The sequence below is a fragment of the Notothenia rossii genome (assembly GCF_949606895.1).
Source record: "Notothenia rossii genome assembly, chromosome: 8".
NCBI lineage: Eukaryota > Metazoa > Chordata > Actinopteri > Perciformes > Nototheniidae > Notothenia > Notothenia rossii.
Window position 1 is genome coordinate 40,182,812 of NC_136906.1, and position 14,541 is coordinate 40,197,352.

Consider the following 14,541-nt stretch of genomic DNA (forward strand, 5'->3'; position numbering starts at 1 on the left):
TGGACTCGGGGGCGGACGAGAATTTTTTGGACATTAATATTGCAGTTCAGGCAGGAATTCCCTCCGAAGTGTTAGATTCACCTCTTAATGCTAATGCTCTTAATGGTAAATTCCTGGCCCAAGTCACTCACCGCACCTTGCCAGTAAACCTCATTCTGTCTGGAAACCATCGTGAGGTTATTCAGTTTCACCTAATTTCTTCACCTCATGCCCCCATAGTGTTGGGCCATCCCTGGTTAAGAACACACAACCCCCAGATTAATTGGGTAACTGGCAAAATCCTTAGTTGGAGTTGTTTTTGTCTATCCTCATGCCTGCAGTCTGCTCTACCGCCTGCAGAGACCGCCACTCCACCACCCAAGATCGAGCCGCCTGACATGTCATCTGTCCCCACTGAATATCATGACCTGCGAGAAGTGTTCAGTAAACAGCGAGCTCTTTCTCTTCCCCCTCATCGACCCTACGACTGTCCCATTGACCTTCTTCCCGGGGCCCCTCTGCCTTCCTCCCGTCTGTTCAACCTGTCTCGCCCTGAGAGGAAATCCATGGAGAGTTACATCCATGACTCCCTGGCTGCCGGTGTCATCCGCCCATCCTCCTCCCCGGTCGGAGCTGGTTTTTTCTTCGTGTCCAAGAAGGACCGCTCACTGCGGCCCTGCATTGATTACAGGGGTCTTAATACCATCACTGTAAAAAACAGATATCCATTACCCCTCATCAACTCTGCCTTTGAACCCCTCCAGGAAGCCACAATTTTTTCCAAACTGGATCTCCGCAATGCCTACCACCTCGTCAGAATCCGAGAAGGGGACGAGTGGAAGACGGCCTTTAACACACCACTCGGTCACTTCGAGTATCTGGTAATGCCTTTTGGACTGATGAATGCCCCAGCAGTTTTCCAGTCGATGGTTAACGATGTGCTCCGTGACCTCCTCAACCGATCAGTTTTCGTCTACTTGGATGACATCCTTATATTCTCTCGTAACCAGGAGGAACACATTATCCATGTCAGGCAGGTGCTGCAGAGACTCCTGGAAAACAGACTCTTTGTGAAGGCGGAGAAATGCGCATTCCATGTCAACACAGTCTCATTCCTGGGCTACATCGTTGAGGGAGGAAAGATTAGGGCCGACCCTGAGAAGATCCAAGCAGTGGCAGGGTGGCCAAAACCAACCTCAGTGAAACAGCTTCAACAGTTTCTTGGTTTCGCCAATTTCTATCGGCGCTTCATCAGAGACTACAGCAGAGTGGCGGGCCCTTTAACCAGACTCACTTCCCCTACAACTGGCTTTTCCTGGACCCCAGAGTGCGATGCAGCCTTCTCGGAGCTAAAGAGACTCTTCACCACTGCCCCTGTGCTCATCCACCCTGATTCCTCTCACCAGTTCGTTGTGGAGGTTGATGCCTCCAACACCGGGGTAGGCGCAGTTCTTTCCCAGCGCTCGGAAAGAGACCAAAAATTACACCCTTGTGCATTTTTCTCCCGCCGCCTCACTCCAGCTGAGAAAAACTATGACGTGGGTAACAGAGAGCTGCTGGCTGTCAAACTTGCCCTAGAGGAGTGGAGACACTGGCTGGAGGGAGCTGAGCTCCCTTTTATTGTATGGACAGACCACAAAAACTTGGCTTACATCCAAACTGCCAAGCGCCTTAACTCCCGTCAGGCTCGATGGGCTCTGTATTTCGGTCGCTTCTCATTCACCCTTACCTACCGCCCAGGGTCACGGAACCTCAAGCCGGACGCTCTCTCTCGCCAGTTTGCTTCCGAAGAACCAGCGGCCGGTCCAGACACCATCCTGCCTGCCTCCTGCGTGGTAGCGGCTGTTACTTGGGAGATTGAGTCACTTGTTAAGGAGGCTCAGCGGGCGCAGCCTAACCCAGGTAACTGCCCAGCTAATAATCTCTTTGTGCCTATCTCTGTCCGCTCCAAGGTCCTGCAGTGGGCACACGCCTCCCGTCTCTCGTGTCATCCTGGTATCTATCGCACACTGTTTATCCTCAGACAGCGGTTCTGGTGGCCTTCCATGGCTCAAGACACCAGGGTCTTTGTTGCTGCCTGTACAGTATGTGCCCGCGCCAAGTCCTCCCACCAACCTCCCTCTGGTCTGCTTCGCCCGCTGCCAGTACCTAGTCGCCCTTGGTCGCATGTGGCCTTGGATTTTGTTACTGGACTTCCACTCTCACAAGGTAATACCATCATCCTAACTATTGTGGACAGATTTTCCAAGATGGTACACTTTGTTGCTCTCCCCAAGCTTCCCACAGCCCGAGAGACTGCAGATCTTCTGGTCAACCAAGTTGTTCGACTACATGGAATCCCCACCGACATCGTTTCTGACCGGGGTCCCCAGTTCATTTCCCACGTTTGGAAAGTCTTCTGTCGGGCTCTGGGAGCATCGGTGAGCCTGTCGTCGGGTTATCATCCTCAAACAAACGGGCAAACGGAACGGGCCAACCAGGACCTGGGAGCGGCTCTCCGCTGTGTGGCTTTCAGGAACCCCTCTTCATGGTGCCCACATCTGCCATGGATCGAATATGCCCACAACTCCCTGTCAAATGCAGCCACAGGTATTTCACCTTTTCATTGTGCCATGGGTTTTCAACCACCCCTGTTTCCAGCACAGGAAGAGGAAGTTGCTGTTCCTTCCATTCAGACCCACCTTCGACGCTGTCGTAAGGTGTGGAAGGACACCCGAGCCGCCCTGCTCCGTTCCGCTGCCCGCAACCGCCTCATCGCAGACCGTCACAGGACCCCGGCCCCCAACTACTTACCAGGTCAGAGTGTTTGGCTTTCCTCCAAAGACCACCCACTCAAGACAGAGTCTAAAAAACTCACGCCACGTTATGTCGGCCCCTTCATCATCGACTCTGTTGTTAACCCATCTGCAGTCAAGCTCAAGCTTCCCCCACACATGAAGGTTCACCCTACTTTTCATGTTTCTCTGCTAAAACCTGTTGCCAGCGGCCCCTTGTCTCCTCCAGTGACTCTTCCCCCACCCCCCCGCATCATCGATGGTCACCCAACCTACACCGTCAGGCGATTGTTGGACGTTCGTCGCTGTGGAAGGGGATTCCAATATCTCGTGGATTGGGAGGGCTATGGCCTGGAGGAGAGGTCTTGGGTTCCCCGGCGAAACATCGACGACGCGTCCCTGGTACGGGACTTCCACCGGGATAACCCTGGTAGACCTGGTAGACCAGGTAGGCCGCCTGGAGGCGTCCCTTAAGGGGGGGGTACTGTGGTGGCTGTCCATTTCCAGCCGCCTCCTTGGGGATGTTTTCCCTTTGCCTGTTGTGTGGGCGTGGTGGCTGTCACTCTGGCTCCCGGCTCACCTGCTGCAATCAGCTGTTCACCCTCACACCTGATTCTCATCAGCCATCTACAACGGCATATCAGCAGAGGCTCCACAACCTGTCGGCGCCAGATCGTTGTTAAACCACAGTGGTAAACCTCCAGGCTACTCAGCATTATCAGCTACCTTATTTCTGGATGTTCTGACGCTAACGTGTTTTCTTCCTGTGCTCCAGGATCATTCTCTGACCGCCGTGTTGTCGTCACCAGCCTCCACTTCCTCGCCACTCCTGCCGGATTATCCTTCCCGCACCTTTTGTTCACTAATAAACCCTTTTTGAACACTCTGCCGTGTCCTGCGTTTGGGTCCTCTCAGATATCGTAACAATCATAAGCTGTCATTACAGTCTAAATATCTAACAGCAAAAGGAGGAGAGTCTGAGGAGGAGAGGAGATGAGGAGAACAGAGGAGAGGAGACAGCAAAAGGAGGAGAGTATGAGGAGAAGATGAGGAGAGGAGAACAGAGGAAACAGGGAAAGCAGAGTAAAGAGCAGAGTTGAAAGAGAAGTTGAAAGGAGAGCAAACAGTAGCAGGAGAAGTAGAGCAAATGTAAAAGTAACGTGACGTCATATTTACATTAGACGGATCCTTTCTAGCCATAACCCTCCATGTCTCCTAACTCGCTTCCTGCCCCGTCACTTCCCTCTGCCATCTCTCATCCAGTCACAGTCCAGTGTTGCCACCTGCCCTGCTCCAAATGTTTGTCCCGGGTCCTGTCAAAGAGCTGCTCCGCTATGGAAAGCCAAAAGTGCCATAATACGGGGGTGAAAAAACGCGCGAACATACGGGGAGGTCCGTTTTTCAAACGCGCGAACATACGGGGAGGTCCGTTTTTTCGCGTGAAAAAACGGGCCAATATACGGGCGAATGTTCGCGCGGTTTTTTATATGATAATGAGCCCCTCCTTCTGATTTCCTTAGCCAATAAGTTAAAAGTGTCTGTAACCAATCAGTGAAGGGTAAAGCCAGACCAAAACAATCTGTAGATGAAAAGTTCCTGACATGGTGAGGCTGTGCTGTAAATTGTGCATTATTCCAGATTCAGGGGACTAAGTATTAATTTGCCTTTGAATATAATAAATATATCAATCAATATATCAATATAACCTGCCTTCATTGTTTTTTTTAAATAAAATGGCATTACCCTTTTCCTTAAACCTCTGGAGTGTGAAGTGAAGGTATTTTCTCAATTTTTAGATGTCTCCTTAAATCCACTTTTAAATGTACTTCTTATAACATGGCATGGTGTTACATGTCAAAATGTTCAGTAGTCTCTGGTGTTGCTAGAAATGCAAATTCACTCACCTTAGAGCACTGTCTTATGAGAAACCTAGCTTAGAAATCCGATTTTTGGAAAACTTCAAAACTGTTGTGAAACACACATGTACTCATGTCATCCATTTTTTTTGGTGTTTCAGATTTTGTTCACCAAAGTCTTTGGTTCACAAAAGTAGTGAAATATATCAATTACACTATAAGCCTATATAAATGTGTTGTTCATGTCTAAAATGAAAATGTGTAAATTATAATTTAGAGTAAAATATTTCCATCCCTCTACTTTCACCACAGAAAAGTTACATCAGGACTGAATAATGACTTCATATTCCATACCGAGGTTTATGTGATGTGTACAAATACAAATTCAGCATTTCAACTTTATTTTTCAACCAACTATTTATGTTAACATATGAAACTGTAAAATCTCAATATTTCCAATATCAGAACTTTTTCAACCAACTATTCATTATAAATGTAAAGACAGGGGGTCTTTGTCCATGGTCTTTGTCTGTCTTCCAAGACAGTGGGTCTGGCTGCTGTGTAGGTGGGGCTGATGGTGCATGGCCTGCTGGTGGCTGTGTCGGAGGGAGGTAGGTGGGATTGTCCCGGGTTGATGCTGGGATTGTCCCGGGTTGATGCTGGTGGCTGGATGGGAGGTACGTGTGCTAGGCGAGACTTCTTTGCTGGCTGGGTTGATCGTGATGGCTGTGGTGGAGACCTTTGTATCGAGGTGTATCTTAATCTTGTGGCAGGCACAGATGGAGGTGGAGGCCGCTGTAGGGATGCTGGTCCTCTGGTCCTCGGGTCCTTGGTGGTGATGGCTGTGGTGGACGCCTTTGTACCGAGGTGTATCTTAATCTTGTGGCAGGCACAGATGGAGGTGGAGGCCGCTGTAGGGATGCTGGTCCTCTGGTCATTGGTGGTGATGGCTGTGGTGGAGGTCTTTGAGCCACGGTAGATTTTGACCTGGGGGCCGGCACAGATGAAGGTTCTGGCTGCTGGATAAACGCCGCCTCTGGGCCACTAGGCCCAGGCAGCTGTGAAATCTGAAGGAAAAAAAACATACCTTTACATTTAGCAAATCAAAATAACTGTATGACGTATTTTTCTCTAATCAAAAATGGAAATAAATCCACATGCCATATTATGACTTTTATGAAGGATTAAAGCCTTCTTCATTTCCAGTATACAGGACTGTCTCAGAAAATTAGAATATTGTGATAAAGTTCTTTATTTTCTGTAATGCAATTAAAAAAACAAAAATGTCATACATTTTGGATTCATTACAAATCAACTGAAATATTGCAAGCCTTTTATTATTTTAATATTGCTGATTATGGCATACAGCTTAAGAAAACTCAAATATCCTATCTCTAAATATTAGAATATCATGAAAAAGTATACTAGTAGGGTGTTCAACGAATCACTTGAATCATCTAATTAACTCGAAACACCTGCAAGGGTTTCCTGAGCCTTGAAAAACACTCAGCTTGGTTCAGTAAACTAAATCACAAGTATGGGGAAGACTGCTGATCTGACTGCTGTCCAGAGGACCGTCATTGACACCCTCCATCAGGAGGGTAAGACACAAAAAGAAATTTCTCAAAGAGCAAGCTGTTCACAGAGTGCAGTTTCAAAGCACATCCACAAAAAGTCTGTTGGAAGGGGGAAATGTGGCAGGAAACGCTGCACAACCAAGAGAGATGACCGCAGCCTTAACAGCATTGTGAAGAAGAGTCGCTTCCAGAATTTGGGGGAGCTTCAAAGACAGTGGACTGAAGCTGGAGTCCAGGTATCAAAAGTCACTGTTCACAGACGTGTCCGGGAAATGGGCTACAATAGCCGTATTCCCATGGTCAAGCCACTTCTGAACTCAAGACAACGGAAGAGGCGTCTGACTTGGGCTAAGGAAAAGAAGCACTGGACAGTTGCACAGTGGTCCAAAGTCCTCTTTTCAGACGAAAGCAAGTTTTGTATTTCATTTGGAAGTCAAGGCGCCAGAGTCTGGAGAAAGGCTGGAGAGGAGCAAAATCCAAGTTGCTTGAAATCCAGTGTGAAGTTCCCACAGTCAGCGATGGTTTGGGGAGCCATGTCAGCTGCTGGTGTTGGTCCACTGTGTTTCATCAAGCCCAGAGTAAATGCAGCTGTGTACCAAGAGATTTTAGAGCACTACATGCTTCCGTCTGCTGAAAAGCTCTATGGAGATGAGGAATTCATTTTCCAGCATGATCTGGCACCTGCCCACAGTGCCAAAACCACCAGTAACTGGTGTACTGACCATGGCATTACTGTCCTCGATTGGCCTGCAAATTCCCCTGACCTGAACCCCATAGAGAATATGTGGGGTATTGTGAAGAAGAAGCTGAAAGACACCAGACCCAACAATGCTAATGAGCTAAAGGCCGCTATTGAAGCATCCTGGGCATCCATAACACCTCAGCAATGCCACAGGCTGATTGCCTCCATGCCACGCCGCATTGATGCAGTAATCCGTGCAAAAGGATTCCCAACCAAGTACTGAGTGCATTAATGGACATTTTCAAATGTTTGATTGTGTTTTGCTGTTATAAATCTTTTTTTTTTACTTGGTCTGAGGAACTATTCTAATTTTTTGAGATAGGATTTTTGAGTTTTCTTAAGCTGTATGCCATAATCAGCAATATTAAAATAATAAAAGGCTTGCAATATTTCAGTTGATTTGTAATGAATCCAGAATGTATGACATTTTTGTTTTTTTAATTGCATTACAGAAAATAAAGAACTTTATCACAATATTCTAATTTTCTGAGACAGTCCTGTATAATACAGTGATAACACACACAACCCGGTTGACTGTACTCACTTTAACCTGGCTCTGTTGTACACTGATAGGCACAATATTAGCATAGCATTAGCGCGCTATTAGAATTTCAATAATATGAACAATTATGAACTCAGACCAGCATTTCACATATTTATACAAGCAGAATACACTTGAAATGTAAGCCAAACTACTGCACGGGAGTCATACACCTAGTAACATAGAAGAACAAAGAAGCTAGCGGACGCCATTAGCCACTGTAGTGGAGCCGAACTAGCTGACAGAATGACATTAAACTACACATAAAGAACAGTTTCAAAAACACTTCTTAGATCGAAATATGACATAATCTTTGTACACACTACTAACCTGTTGAACAGGAGAAATGAATGAAGCAGAGGGAACGTTGTTGCCGTTCCAGCCAGAATGCCAAGTCTGCGGCAGACACATAATAACAACACTTACTTTACGGCAGGCGCTCAGCAACACATTCCCTTTTACGGCATGCCCACTGAGGCCTTTCCGTGTCCTATACTGCCCTCTGCTGTTTGTAATGATATACAATATTTAACATAAACATTCCTTCGAGAGTATAACTTAATTTATACAAGACAATATACATTGAAAATGTGCCCACATATTTATGCGGTTATCTGAATCATATTTCTACCCCTTATATTCGAAAATATATGATTAAATATCTAAAATATGCGCACTTCGACGCTGCGTGGGTGGACTCCAGTTATATATTTCAAACTAAATCTATCCACTATCTGCTTGTAGACTAACGGTCAAAGGGTCTAATATCCGGGAGGGCCGGGCTCGAGTCTCGGAAAGGAAACGTTTTTTTGTGTTATCTCTTTTCATTCACTTACAATCTTTGTATAAATGCAAAGTATTCCAAGGTCTGCTTCACCTTAATTGTCCCAACTGCTTGGCAACAGCTGTCTGTTCTCCAGTTGTTTAAGGTGGTAGCCTGTCGCCTGCGTTCATGTTTCAAATAAATGGGAATTGATCAGCCTCAGATGTATTAATTTAGAAAAAAAAAAAAAATTGAATTCGAATGTTTCTCTTCAGTGCAATTGCAATTGCACATTGCATCATTTTTGTGTTCTTTGTTCTGTTTTAGAAAGGAAGGATTGTTTACTTTTTTCGTTGTCTACAAAACCGGAAAAAACTCATAATTGTGCTTTTCCAGACACTGAAGAAAGAAAAATACCATGAATTTTCGGTATCAGGGCTGTTAGGGAAAAGATCAGGCAATATATCTTGAGAGAAAACTTATCTTTTGATCCCGTTTGAATTGTGCCACGAATTACACTTATGATGTTTGTCATCTTAAACAATCACTTCCATGTCAAAAAACTCAGTTTGTCGTAAAACTGTTGAAATATAAGACTATGAAAAATACGCAACTAGAAAGAAGTGAAATGTGCCAACGTGACGGCCGTCTTGGTGTGTGGTGCGCGACGGGAGATGTAGGTCATTGACTGGTTTCAGGCAAAAAAAAAGTGTTACTTCACAGTTTTACGACACATTTCAATTTTTTTGACTTGCAAAATTATCTTTTAAATTGACAAAAATCATATGTGTAATTTGTGGTTCAATTCAAACGGGATCGAAAGATAATCTTTCTCTCTCCATTGACTTCAATACATACCTTTTCCGAAATAAGGTCCCATGGAGCTCAACCGGAAAGGGAGGGACTTCGCCTCTCTATAAGCATGCAGCAGCAGTAGCAGCAGCCGGAAAAATGTCCACGAGAAACTTCATCTTGCGTTGCAAAAGGACAATAAATGACTGCACAAGACTTCTCCAAACAGATGATGCCGGTCATGCCGTGTTACAATCCACAGTAACGAGGTAAGGGCCAAGCCTATCGCTACTACCAACACAAAGGAATGTAGTTTGTTTTTGCATGTAACCTAAACTGAGGTTGTGTGAGATCTTTCACACTTACAAATTCTGTCTTCTCCCCTATTTCACCAAACCGTTTACTGGCAGGTTAGAAACCATGGAAAGGAGCCTCGAGTGGTCACGGGGCAGGCTAATTAACGTCCCTACAGCTGATCTTTTACTTCAGGACCTTCGGGAATATATACTTGAAGTCCGGAGATCTTGGCCTACCACACCCGCACAACAAGGTAGGTCGATGTGATAATTGTTCACTTTAGCATAGGCTTTCGTTGATAAACCAGTGCTAGTATTGTTGAGTACTAAGTGTCCAACAGGCCAATACATTTTAAAGTAATTATTTGTTTTAAATATGGGTAATACCAATATAAACACCTTTTTTAATCTGTAGTTGCCAGCTATTAATTACAACATTCTGGTGAGACGCTCTGAGTCTCGAGTTGTCCACTTAAAACTGTACTCCAAATTCCACCTTTATATCCTGCCACAGTAGAGGAGACGCTATTCCCCCTCCCCCGTCGAGGGCAGTCTGGCCATCTGTAGTACACCACGTATCATCAAACGTGTGAATGAGGACATTGAAAGGGTGCCAGAGGGGGAGTCTCTGTCTTCAGGGTTGGAAGACACAGACTGCAACTATGTATCTCTATGCCCATACACATTTATGCTTTTGTTCTTACTGTATACTACAACTATAGTGTATTGCATGTCCACTGGTTTAATGCCAAACTGCATTTCATTTTTTTTTAAAGTATCTTTAGGCTGGGCAATGACAATAAAATAGACGCATTGTGTGCGTTTCTGGCACAACGGCATAAATGCGTTGCTTTTACAACAATGACAATAAATGTAATCTAATGTTTTGCTGTTGTTGCAGGTCATTCTGGCTACCACGCCCCACTCATTTTGTTGGGTGGTCGAGGTCCCCCACAATTCAGCATTTCCAGAGAGCAACTCTCTTTTTTGAGGAGCTGTGGTTTTACAGCAACAAAGATGGCACAGATATTAAAAGTATCTCTGCGCACAGTGAGACGGCGATTGAGGTATGTAGCAATGTCTTCAACATTGGAAGTGCCATCTTGTCTCAATTTATTGTAAACATCCCAAGGAGGGGTTGTAGCCATGTTACACTATGCATGTTGTAAAGTAAATCTGAATACCGTAGGTCTCATATATTTAAAACATGTTTATTTTTCAGGCAGTTCCACATGCTGCGCTCTGGGACATACTCCACCATCTCAGATGCTACACTAGACGACCTCATCAAGGAGATAGTGGCTGGGAATAACCAGATTGGCCCTGAATCTGTCAGGGCACAGCTGCAGGCCCAGCAGATGTGGATACAGAGACGCAGAGTGCGGGACAGCATGAGGCGGATAGACCCAGAAGCAGCTGCACTACGAGCAATGTCACAGAGACTGCATCGTAGAGCATACCGGGTCGCCGGACCTAACTCCTTGTGGCACCTAGATGGAAACCACAAATTAATAAGGTAATTATGACCAATACCAGACTGAAAAGATGGATACTTTCTATCAGTAGGCCACAAAACCCAAACTCCTGCTTTAGTTTATGTATTGATCATTAAATGTTATTTATACTTTTCATGTTTTTGTTTCAGGTGGAGGATTGTCATTCATGGGGGTATAGATGGGTATAGCCGCCTGGTCGTCTTCCTCCGGGCCTCAGACAACAACAGGAGCACTACCGTGATGGCGAGCTTCATGGACGCGGTGGCCAAGTATGGTGTGCCCTCGAGGGTCAGAACCGACCATGGGGGCGAAAACAACTCTGTCTGCCTAATGATGAACATCTTCAGAGGCTCTCACAGAGGCAGCGCTCTCCGTGGAAGAAGCACTCACAACCAGAGAATAGAACGGCTCTGGGGTGACCTGTGGCGAGGTGTGAGCAATGTCTATTACGACCTCTTCAACTTCCTGGAGAATGAAGGCATAATAGACATAGACAATGAAATGCACATGTGGGCCCTGCATTATGTCTATCTCCCACGCATAAACCATGACCTACAGGGTTTTTTGGACCAGTGGAACAATCATGGGTTGAGGACCGAAAGACACCAGAGTCCCATACAACTTTTTGTCCAAGGTTGCCTGGAACGGCAGGGCCAGACCACTTCTGCCATGCAGAGCCTCTTTGGTGGAGGACAAGGAAATGCTCAGGAGGAGCCAGAAAGAGAGGATGGAAGACAAAGAGATGCTCAGGAGGAGCCAGAAAGAGAGGGTGGAAGACAAGGACATGCTCAGGAGGAGCCAGAAAGAGAGGGTGGAAGACAAGGACATGCTCAGGAGGAGCCAGAAAGAGAGGGTGGAGCTGATGCAGGAGATGTTGCATTGGACTGGCCAGAGAGGGTCACCGTACCTCGAAACCAGCACCTGCTAAGCGATGAGGACATGGAGCAACTCACCGCACAGTTTGATCCTCTGGCTGGTCGTAGAGGAGATCTTGGACTGGACATCATCCGAGATATACTGTCATTCATGGCAACATTGAATGTTGTCTGATTTTGTTACGGACATGACACATATTACTGGGCTTTATATAGTCATCCATTGGGATGTGTTTTCGACAAATAAATGTACCAGATAACAGTCCAGACCTCATGGGGAAATTCTATACTAGCCACTAAATGTTTGTTTTTTTAAAGAAAACATAATGTGTTGACATTGATATATTACAAAACAAATCCCTGAGTTTAACATTTTTCATTAGTGCCATGGTACATAAGCACATACTGTAGGAAAGCAAAAAAAAAACCTATAGATAAATGCACATATGCATTGCTGCCTGAGAACATGCACAGCTTTAAATGCTATTAATATCTGTATGAAGTTTTAAAAAATGCTCTTGTTTCTTTTACTAATTACAATGCTTTTCAACATGTATCTATACATTTTCATTCAGTCTTCATACGCGATGCTGTTTCTTGGTGAGCTAGACCGTAATTCTTGACTCCAAGGAGGTGAAGCGGCTAAAATTAAGTTTATAATGTAATCTCTGGATGTTCTCAAACATCTAGGATATGTTCTGAAAATATTCAGACTGACTAATTGTGATACCACTTTTACCTACTGATAATCTAAAACCTAGCAACTGATAATGTAAAATTCTCGTGAAAATATAATGCATCATTGGCAATTGATCACGTTTTCATGTTCATTTATTTATTTCTAAACTGGTAAAGTTATATATTTGGTGTTCTAAGAGACCTGGGATGTATGTCATACATGTATGCCATGGCATACATTCAGTTAAACTGAATGTATGCCATGGCATACATTCAGTTAAACTGAATGTATGCCATGGCATACATTCAGTTAAACTGAAAATATCTCAATCATAGCTACACACTGTGTTAAGGTTTGATCACATGGCACGGTACAGTATGAATTTCACAGCATGAATTTCTGATGAATCCTGTAGGATATTATAAATAGTTTGATATGAGGATAAAATTGTAGGCTGCAGGCTAAAAATGTTTTGTATTGATCAGGGTGCTGTCTGTTACAAATGTGAGCATTGCTATATTCATTTGTATCTCATTACTCTGAAAAAATACTATGATTTTAGTGTCACCACACATACTTCTCAACATTCAGGTTTACTGACATAAGCCTTGAATATTAACATACATTACAGGCATGTAGGTAGAGAAAGAATGGGTCTGTTCTCTCCTTTATCACTGGGAAACACACCACTCTGTCTGTGTTGAATCAGCGTATATTCCTCTGCAGGTGGGCCTCTTTAAGGTGGCTAAAATATGTATTTCTGTTGCCCGCGTCCACAGCACTACATTGCTGTGCTGTTGTGCCATTGTTCCTGTCTGTATATAATACACAATAACCCCGGATAAGTACCTCATACAACTTAACTTCAAAAGACCCAAACTATCCCTTTAAGTGCAGCTGTTGATGTTCACGAAAAAAACAAAAATACATGCAGATGGTTGGAGTCGGTAGCCAAACAGTGGTAGATCTGGCAGTGGTGGGACTTGTTGCTGTTGTGGGTTGCTGATATGACAAGCGAGAACAGACCCATTTTTTCTCTACCTACATGCTTGTAATGTATACTAATATTCACGGCTTATGTCAGTAAACCTTAATGTTGAGAAGTAGTGTGGACAGGGGCGCCGCCAGGGATTTTGGGCCCCATGAAAAAATATCACATTGGTTACTTAAACATTTTTTTCTTAATGTTCTAAAATAGTTTGGGCCCCTGTCAGTCATGGGCCCTTAGAATCGTCCTAACTTTTCACCCACTTACGGCGCCCCTGAGTGTGGAGTCACTAAAATCACAGTATTTTTTCAGAGTAATGAGATACAAATCAACATAAGCTATTCTTTGTGCATATCTTTCTTTCACATAATTTCTTATGTCTCAATTTACTTCATATGACATTGTTCTCTGCTTTGCATTTGCGAACATCACAGCCATGTTCTCTACTGGGCCTGGTTTTACACCCTGTGAATTGAAGCAGGATATATAAATAATTAGATGTGTGTATGCAACCCAGTCTCACGGCATTTCGTGTTGGTGAACACGAAATGTAATCTATTGATTCGTGGTCACCAACACGATTTTCCCCTTTTTTTCGTGTCACACAGCACGATTTTAAAAGCCATGTATTTCTATTGGTAGTATGTTGCGTGCCTGCACCACATCTTTTTCTCCGGTCTGGTCGTGGAAGACCGGAAGCTGCGTGGTTCATAAAAACATGTTCTTACTCAATATCAAGCCACGATTATTGCTTTCATCTAAAATCGTATCATTTCGGACTTTTGTTGCCGTCTGTGAGGAAAAGAAATGGGGCTCAGAGCTTCAGGATACTGAAATCTGTATTTTTAAAATCTTTTTTTCCTTCTAATTTGTTATTCTTTTCAAAATAACACACTTTTATTCACTCAACAATAACACACAATTATCCTTGTTTTTATTTATTGGTTTAATTCCATAATCTCGGGCTTTTTTGGCGTCCGTCAGGAAATGAATTTCAAAATAAAAATAACCGGAAACAGACGTAGGCCTATAAGGGAAATTTCGAGAATCATTGCGATTCACAGCCACTGAACTGATTAAGGTCTTAAGTTCTCGATGTTTTAGCCGCAATGCACGCTGGGATATGGTGTTTATGCAATATGAAATCCGCAAAACATTTTATTTTAAAAGAAAATAATACTTT

At 44.2% G+C, this 14,541-nt stretch overlaps 2 protein-coding genes and 1 long non-coding RNA gene across 3 annotated transcripts in view; 2 read left to right on the forward strand and 1 right to left on the reverse strand.

The window, feature by feature from the left end:
- LOC307016198 (actin-related protein 2/3 complex subunit 1A) overlaps window positions 1-4,086 on the reverse strand; it is a gene marked incomplete at its 5' end in the record, with an annotated part of 61,005 nt that extends 56,919 nt beyond the window's left edge. Inside the window, one exon of the mRNA XM_079645241.1 lies at window positions 4,062-4,086. Coding sequence (XP_079501367.1) covers window positions 4,062-4,086 — 25 coding nt within the window. The remainder of the gene's footprint in view (window positions 1-4,061) is intronic.
- A 2-nt stretch (window positions 4,087-4,088) lies between these two features.
- LOC307015784 lies at window positions 4,089-4,458 on the forward strand. The gene is made up of 2 exons (XR_013801645.1): window positions 4,089-4,145; window positions 4,179-4,458. It is a non-coding gene; the product is annotated as an uncharacterized lncRNA (long non-coding RNA).
- A 4,160-nt stretch (window positions 4,459-8,618) lies between these two features.
- LOC307017290 (uncharacterized protein) lies at window positions 8,619-12,245 on the forward strand. The gene is made up of 5 exons (XM_079646836.1): window positions 8,619-9,293; window positions 9,435-9,574; window positions 10,222-10,387; window positions 10,543-10,836; window positions 10,966-12,245. Exons 1-5 carry the CDS (start codon window positions 9,184-9,186, stop codon window positions 11,864-11,866), a joined length of 1,611 nt encoding a protein of 536 aa, XP_079502962.1. The 5' UTR covers window positions 8,619-9,183; the 3' UTR covers window positions 11,867-12,245.
- The last annotated feature ends 2,296 nt before the right edge of the window (window positions 12,246-14,541 follow it).

Excerpts from the sequence above, each read along its gene's own strand:
- LOC307017290 (XM_079646836.1), top strand. The coding sequence starts at position 9,184 with ATGTCCACGAGAAACTTCATCTTGCGTTGCAAAAGGACAATAAATGAC. Across the intron at positions 10,388-10,542 it reads ACAGTGAGACGGCGATTGAG|GCAGTTCCACATGCTGCGCT; the intron begins GTATGTAGCAAT and ends TTTATTTTTCAG. Across the intron at positions 10,837-10,965 it reads GGAAACCACAAATTAATAAG|GTGGAGGATTGTCATTCATG; the intron begins GTAATTATGACC and ends TTTTTGTTTCAG.